We start from the raw sequence: 8,394 nt of genomic DNA on the forward strand, positions 1-8,394 counted from the left end.
TAAAGGCTTTTAAAACACTGCATCTCTCATTTCCTCTCTCTTCTCTAGGGACTCCTTCCCCTCTGCCCACTCCCTTGGCTGGGCTACCTGGAAGCTTGCCCTAACCTTCTCCATTCTCTCCTTCTGACCTTATCCGTTCTGACTCAGAGGCTCACACTCCCATCTTGTACAAAGGGTGTGCTTCTGCCTGGACACACTCACCCCAGGCATTGTCATCAGCTCTTTAGATTGACACCTTATTTAGGGCTCACTGAATCCAGGTGGCCCCCAGGACCCAGCGGAGACTCAGATGCACTGTCCTTCCTGTGGGCCAACATGGTCTTGGCCTTCCTTGATGGAAGGATTGGTGTCCACTTCTCCTGCCCACTCCTACTCGGTGTGCACACCAAGGGCAGGAAGTGTTGTCTGCACAGCTAGACACGCGGTGAACACTTGTGGAGAGGCCTTTTTGTGTTTGCTGGACACGAGAACTGCCACTTAAAAAGGAGGGGAGGGAGCTCTCAAACCAGTCTGCTTGTCATATTTTTTCTTCTTTCTGTACAGTACGTATTTACTCTGGTTACTCTGGTTTTATAGTCGGACTGTGTTAGTTTTTTTTTTTTTTTTTTAAACACAAGTATTTAGAACTTAGACCCACTGTCCTTAGGGTCCCATTGTTGGGTGCACAGATGGGCTACGAGTCTCACCCTGGCTGAGGAAGCCTTTTATTCACTCCCCGTGGTTGCTAGAACAAATCACCCTCAGGGCCTTAAAACCACGCAGGTTTGTTGTCCCACAGTTCTGTGGGTCAGGGGTCCAGCTCCTTAATCATGGGAGTCAAACTCAAGGTGTGATGGGAGCAGGGCCCGTCTGTTCCCACAAAGACAGTGGGCTCGGTTTAATGGTATGCTTGCTGAAGGGTGTCAGGGAAGATACCTGGTGCCAGAATGCCTCAGAAATAAGGGGTTGGTAACCGTCAGGAAGGCTGAAGAGTAAGGATAATGAAGCGTTGAGGGTGGGCTGGCCACCAGCCCGGCCTTATTTGCTGTCATAACTCTATTTTGAATGTTTTTTGACATTTATTTTTATTTGATGTGTAGAAGGGTTTTGCCTGCACGTGTGTTTGTGTACTGAGTGTGTGCAGTACCCACAGAGGCCGGGAGAGGGCACTGGATCCCCTGGGACTGGAGTTAAATCCATTGTGAGCTGCTGTCTGGGTGCTGGGAGTCTAATTTGGGACCTCTGGAAGAGGGTCAGTGCTCTTAACTGCTGGGACACCTCTCTAGCCCTGAAAATTCCCTTAATAAAATATTTGGCGGGGTTGGGGGAGGTTAGTGATGTCACTACTGAGAGAAAGTCAGCCTTTTACTTTTACACATAAGTAGCCAGATATCATTCAGGGCCCCTTCGGGTGAAAACCGTGTCTGGTTGAGGAGCCCTGGCCCTTTGATCTGGAGACTTGGTTTTTCTTCTGTGCACACATTCTCATTAATGTCTAAGCTTGTCTGGAACTTGCCGTGTAGCCTGGGCTGCCCTCAGATTCGTGTCCCGTCCCCCCCCCCCCGCCTGCTTCTGCCTCCCAAGTGCTGGGACTGCAGACATGTGCCACCAAGCTCAGTGTCAGAACCTCTGTAACTGTCATGACCGGGGCAGGGAAGACTGGCTCAAGCATCTTCCAACGCAGAAGGCAGGCCCATAACAGAGCGCAGCCCCTGAACATTTCAGTAGGTGAAACCTGGGGAGCCCTGGCATATTAAGAATAGATTTGAACATATGCTTTCATGTACTTGGTTGGGTAGACATGTGCCTATGTTACGGTCACATAAAATTAAACAAAATGAGACTCTTAATTTCCTAATCCATGACTCGCTTTCCCAAGTAATGAATTGCCTACCACACTGTGCTCCAGGTGACGCTCATGGAGCTAGGCTGCACTCCTGGGCATGGCTTTATTTTGGACTTTTCAGGTGGTTTCCTATCCTTGGTCAGCCTCAGTAGACACTGGCCATCCTTGGGACCAACTTGGTTTCCGTATTTTCCTTGTTTGGGGCAGAGGTTGTGCTCTTTCCCGCAGGTGTTTTTTGTTGTTGTTGTTGTTTGTTTGTTTGTTTTGTTTTTTGTTTTTCCTAGAGGCTGAGGCCAGCAGGGGCAATGTGACTCTTTATCAGCTCTGTTTACTATGGGCAGCTCTGGCTGCGGATCTGGGAGAGGAAGAGCCATTCTGGCCAGTTTTGTCTCCTTCTCCAGTCACAGCCTAGCTCTAAACTCTGGCTTTTCCTTTCAATTACAGGCCTCTCCCTCTGATGAAAAGAAAAGGGAAGGATGGACTACACTCACCAAACTGCCCTAGTCCCATGTGGACAAGACAAATACATGTCCAAGTAAGACGTCCTGTAGTGTTGCTCAGCCAGGGGCCTGCCCTGGGCTGGGACCCTGAGGGGAGCAGATAGACACCATTGGGAGAGGAGTTTCATTTCTGTGAGCATCTAAGCAGCAAGACAAATGTGGACTAGTGAGAACAGCGGGAAGATAAGCAGCAGCCAAAGATGAAAACATGCTCCAATGAGCCTAGCCTGACCACTGAAGGGTTAAGGACACTGCACCTTTGGGAACTCAGCCAAGGCTTCCAGAAAGAGGAGTTAGCTGAGGGCTGCTTGCTATGTCCAGAACATTTGTGCCCCCAAATTCCCTCTGAAGCCTGAAGCCCAAGGTGATAGATTAAGACATGGGCCTAGACCAGGCATGGTGGCGCACACCTGTAATCCCAGCTCTCAGGAGGCAGGGGCAGGTGGATCTCTGTGAGCCTGAGGCCAGCCTGGTCTACAAAGTGAGTCCAGGACAGCCAAGGCTACACAGAGAAACCCTGTCTCGAAAAATAAAACAAAACAAAAAAAGATGTGTGCCTCTGTAGAGTGGGGTGAGTCCCCTTAGAAAAGAAGGTGGTTGGCTTATCCTTCTGCCATGTGAGGAAGCAGGGAGGAGGTGGTGAAGAACCAGCCCTCTCTAAACGCTGAGTCAGCTGAGAAGTGAAACCCTGTTGTTTTTTAGGATCCCCAGTTCAAAGCATTTTGTCATAGCTGCCATAAATGGACACAAACACTGCTCACTGCCCCTGTCCAATGGTACCCGTAGGGAAAGGCCAGGCTGCGATAGTGTGCCATGGGCTGCCCTGGCTTTGACTAAAACAATCACAGGTGCCCTCTGGATAAAACAGGTAGAGTCAGTGGGGTGTGGTGACACACACCTATAACCCCAGCAGCTTGGGAGGCTGAAGCAGGAGGAGCCAGTTCAAAGCTCGCCTGGGCTGTGGTGAGTTCAAAGTCAGGGTTGTGTGGAGTCATGTTTTTTTTTTTTTTTCTTTTTTTTTTAATATATAATTTATTTAACTTTATTTTATGTGCATTGGTGTGAGGGTATCAGATCACTGGAACTGGAGGTACAGACAGTTGTAAGCTGCCATGTGGGTGCTGGGAGTTGAACCTGGGTCCTTTGGAAGAACCAACAGTGCTCTTAAACACTGAGCCATCTCTCCAGCCCTGTCATGTCTTTTTCTAACTGAGTCCAGCGTGTATAGAATGACTCCTTGGCTGAAGCTTAGCCTGTCTGAGTTTCAAGGACCCTCCAGTGGGTTTGACTTCTATTGGCATCCAAAATCTCTCCATTGGCCGGCTGGATTTAGAAGGGCTGAGTTCTGTTCTCCTCCCTGTGAAGCAGGCAGACACACAAGATAGGCACGCCCCAAGCTGTCACTTGGTGTCCCCCATGAAGTGATAAACAGCAGGCACATATGTCAAGAGCAGAAGATTGCCCTCTGGCTCCTCTTGCCCATGTCTGCTCACTGCTCTTCAAGGGGCCTGGCTTCTTCCACTTAACATATAGTTCATATACATATACATTCATATAGTCATTGCTGTTTTTTCCATTGTGTAACAATAACTTCCTTTATTCATCTTTTCTGTTGACGAGAGTTTGCTAAACACCGCAGGGGTTTTATCAACCTAGGGAACATCCCCCAACTCCCCTAATGAGACAAACCTCAAGGCCTGTGGGGGATCATCCAAGGGAGGGGTGAAGAATGACCCTTGGGGCAGTGCTGTCTTTGTGAGCACTGGGCAAAACATCCAGGGATTGACCTGGGTTTACTTTTTTTACACATTTAAACATAGTAGAACTTGTGACCTGTGACCCTTTACAGTAAGAATGAATTCTATTGGCTGATAAACAGAGCTCAGGGCTAGGGCCTGGAGAAGGGCAGAGTCTATTGGGGGAGGGCTCGAGGTTCGTGGGGTCTCTTTCATAGGGATGTGTGCTATGCATTGCAGGATTAGGGCCTGACCAGGCTCAGGATATCGGGAGATCCAGGCGGAGGCTGGCTCCAAAGAGAGAAGCAAAAAATCACTAGATTAATTGGCCATTTTTCATCCTGGCATTCCGGGTAACTAGGGGTCATTCATTTTCTTCTACCGAAGAAAACAGGCCCCTGTGGTTGACAGTCCTGGCCTCTCCAGTGCTTTCTTTAAGCCGAGCCTCCTACAGCCTAAGTCATGTTATCTCTCTGAAAGGGATAGAAGTTTCAGAGCACGGCATTCTCAGGATGCCTCCTAACGTTTTTCTTCACCTTGATCACGAGGGAAGGTGTCAGTGGGGTGGTTGGTGCAGAACTCTGTGTGTGCATGTATGTGCGTGTACACGTGCGTGTTCATGTATGCACACTGAGGCCAGTTGCAGGGTGAGCAAGAGAGGGAATTATGGCCCTGTGGTGGCTTCAGCTGGCTGTGTGTCTCCCCCCTGAGGAATGAACTTCTGCTGCATCTGAAGACCTACAACTTGTACTATGAAGGCCAGAACTTGCAACTCCGACACCGAGAGGTAAGGCATCCCCACAGGAGGCCTGGGGGCCCTGCCCTGGTAGGGCCCAGTCTCTTCCTTGTCCCTCCTGTCATGGCAGGTGCTCCCAGTACTCAGGATGCCCATGAGCTTCCTTGAGATTCTTGAGATTCTTTAGAAGTCTCTCCAGTTCCAGCTTTGATCCGTTCTACTCTGTCCAGTCTCTGTCTCAAAGCCAAGTGTACTCTTCCTAGATTAGTTTCTGAAAACTATAAAGAAGCTTGTTAGAATAACTTATCCTCACATGTCCTTGGTTGACTAGAACACATTTTTCAGGTGACTCGTCCCTGGTGATTTAGCACGTAGAAAGAGAAAGGAGTGAATTTCAGCTGCTAAGGCAAGCGGTTGGGGAATGGAATATAAGACAGTGGCCTTTTCCTGTCTCTTAACGCACTCACTTAGGGTCCAGTTGTGGATTAAATTGCATCCTGTAGTTGTGCAATATAAAGGAGCAGTGGCAGCCCTGGCCAGCTGGAAACCATATAAACAGCCCTGTGTACACAAAGTCTCTCTCCTCAAGACCACCAAATGTCCTGACATAGTCGATTTCCTCTCCCCTCCCCACAAGGATGATCCTTTGGCCTAGGTAGATTGATCACTGCACAGATATCCTGAAGATGTTCATGGTCCCTCTTTCATACCATGAAAGCTTCTCTTCAGAAGGGGGAAAAGAAGCTCAACCTGACCCTTAACTGCTGGCTGGGTCGTGGGCCTTGCATAGCCATGTGGCTTCTGTCCTTACTTTGTGTATCTGTGAATGCACAGCCTGGCAGACAACTTAAAGGGAGAGAGGAGTTATTTGAGCTCACGGTTTCAGAGGGTTTGGTCTGTGGTCACTTGGCTTCATGTGCTTAGGCAGAAGAACGTGCTGGTGGCGGGAGGATTTTATTATTTCATGGCAGGTGGGAAATAGAGACACACAGGAAGGTACTAGAGGCCAGGTATAACTCTCGGTGACCCACTTCCGCCAGCGAGCCCCTCCTTCCTAAGGTTTCCACCAGCAGGGAAGCCGACATTTAACATCTTTAATCAAGCCGGAACAATCCTGTAGTCAGAACTCAGACACCTCAAAGTCTAACTAGGGTTGGAGGGGCTGCCCTTGGGAAGGTTTTACAGTCTGCTTCTTGTTGGTCGACAACCTTTGAGTATATCTTTGGAATTCCTGAAGGATTTATTTACCTCTTGGGAAGTGTAGTGGTGTGTTAGACTAAAAAAAAAAAAAAAAAAAAAAAAACCGCTGGGAAGTTCTGCTTTAAAAAATAATCAGGTCAGGATGGCAGCTCCCAGCTTTCAGACACTTGACACCTTTTAAGGCAACAGTTCTGTTCCAGGAGCGAGTCCTGTAAGTAAACTTGGAGAAAGCTTTGACGCTCTGTTCCCCAGAGTTAGGTCGGATTGCTAAACACAGGGGAAAACAGGCAGCTCTAGGCCTTTGTTCCTGCTTCTCTGTTATTTTTAAAAAGATTAAGACCCTCTCTCCGTTTCTCCCTCCTTCCTTTCGTCTTTGTTTCCCCCCTCTCCTTTCCTTCCTTGTCTTTTTTATTTACGTACTCATTCTGTAGCTCATACTAGCCTGGAACCGATAGCTATCCTCCTGCCTCGGCTTCCCGAGTGCTAAAGTCACCAAGATAAAAATAATAGAGGTTTGCCGCTCTGCGCATGTGCATTTAAAGTTTAAAGAAACAGGGTTTGCCGAGAATGTTGCTGGGGGCCTTCCGGATGCTGCCCGGGCCTTCCTGCAGCGGAGCCCCTTCACGGAAGCTTTTGTGCTGTTGACTTCGAGGTCAGCTGCAGGGCGCTGGGAACCTCACAGCAGAGTGTGCCTCAGAGCTAGGGTCTGCACGCCCCCGGCATCCGCTCTGGGTTCAGCGCCCCGTTGCTTGCTTCACGGCAGGAGGAAGACGAGTTCATCGTGGAGGGGCTGCTGAACATCTCCTGGGGGCTGCGTCGGCCCATCCGGCTGCAGATGCAGGATGACCACGAACGCATCCGCCCCCCTCCGTCTTCCTCCTCCTGGCACTCCGGCTGCAACCTGGGCGCACAGGGGTGAGTGAAGGGAGATGAGTCTGAGGGTGTCTGGGGGCTCCTGGTTCAGTTCCCAGTATCTGGGATGGGGAGAGAGGGGCCTCTGACCTGACTCCACAGGCACAGACTGAAGAAGGCTGGTTCTGAGTTAGCAAGGGGGCACGTTGAAGAATGGGCGGCAGAGAGTCCTTTCTGGAGGAGCCCTGGACCCCCCAGGGTACTTGTTAGTGACTTAATCATCCAAGCCTGAGGCTCCTGATGAGTGCCAACCCACACATCCTCCCAAGGGGAATGGGCCTGCTCCAGAGACATGTAGGATTTGAACCTACTGATCAAAGCTCTCTCTGTCTTGGTGGAACCTAGTGGAAGAAAAGGAATGTTCTGTCTGAGCCAGCCAAGCGAGGTCAGCCAGGGGTCTCCTGTACACCTGGAACAGGTCATGGCTCAAGGCAGTAGTCTAGGAGGTCCCCTATTGGGCCTCACAACAAGGTCAGTGAAAGCCTTGTCTGATCTCCCCGCTCCCGTGGCCAAAAGAGCTGCTGCATACTCGCACAGGGCAGGTCTTTTTGTTCTCTCTGGGACTTCACCTTTAAGATCAAGTAACTAGCCTTGTTTCCCCTGGAAACTTGCTGAGGTGGGCAGCGTTCCGGCCAGAGCCTGGGTGGAGCGTGCTGGCTGCTCAGCCAAAACCACAGTGATGTGCTTTCTAATTTAAAGGGGAACCAAGCGGTCTCCCACCCCCTCCACTGCTTGGAACGTTGTTACATTCCACAGCCAAATGTAACATTCTCTTTAGTTGAGAAATACCTACAGAACAGCCAAACCCTTGAATCAGTCTTGGCGCTTCCGAAGAGAACTGAAGGAGGGGAAGTACTTGTCTCACCCACTGGGCACAGAGAAGCCTGGTCAAGGCTCTTTGGCTTGCTCTCAGCACCTCTACTGTGTTTCAGTTCCAGTTCAGTGGGCCGGACCCTGTCCATGCCCGGCTTTGACCTCTAGAGTGTTACATTCTGTTCTCCGAGTAAGATGATTTTAAAAATCCCATTTTTCCATGATGCCTTTGGGCTGGAGCTGCAGACTTGGTTTTTCTCGGTTCTTGGTGACAGCAAGCTGGTCCTTGAAGCCTGTGAATATTTGAAGGGCTTTCAGAAGCACGCCCCAGGTGCCAGCAAAATTTAAATGTTGCCTGCAGGACAGTGTTGTAGATGCCCACGCTAGTTTCTGCTTTGAACCCTGGAGAGAGGGGTACCGCCTGGGCCAAGTGTTCGCCCTTCTCGAAAGGGTACAGATTGAGGCTTAGCTGGCTATGAAGAGCAATTCTTTCAGCTTTTCAACTTCACTTCTCTTCCCTTAAAGCCACCATCCCTGGAACACAGGAAATAATCCCCACTCTTCTCACTTTGGACCTTATTATCAAAGATGATTCTCCCTTCAGACTGAATCCCCCCCCCCCCCCCCCCCCCCCCCCCCCCCCCCCCCCCTTCGCTCCACCGAATCGTGTAC

The 8,394-nt window shown here is 50.0% G+C and overlaps 1 protein-coding gene across 4 annotated transcripts in view; it reads left to right on the forward strand.

The window, feature by feature from the left end:
• Positions 1-8,394, forward strand: part of Rassf2 (Ras association domain family member 2) — a 35,672-nt gene that overhangs the window by 15,835 nt on the left and 11,443 nt on the right. For all 4 annotated transcript variants that reach the window (XM_055608480.1, XM_055608416.1, XM_055608563.1 and 1 more), the window contains exons 2-4: positions 2,270-2,360; positions 4,773-4,848; positions 6,761-6,912. In XM_055608480.1, coding sequence (XP_055464455.1) covers positions 2,302-2,360; positions 4,773-4,848; positions 6,761-6,912 — 287 coding nt within the window. In that variant the 5' untranslated portion in view covers positions 2,270-2,301. The remainder of the gene's footprint in view (positions 1-2,269; positions 2,361-4,772; positions 4,849-6,760; positions 6,913-8,394) is intronic.

The sequence above is a fragment of the Psammomys obesus genome, unplaced genomic scaffold, assembly GCF_907164565.1.
Source record: "Psammomys obesus unplaced genomic scaffold, mPsaObe1.curated_primary_1811, whole genome shotgun sequence".
Classification (NCBI taxonomy): Eukaryota; Metazoa; Chordata; class Mammalia; order Rodentia; family Muridae; genus Psammomys; species Psammomys obesus.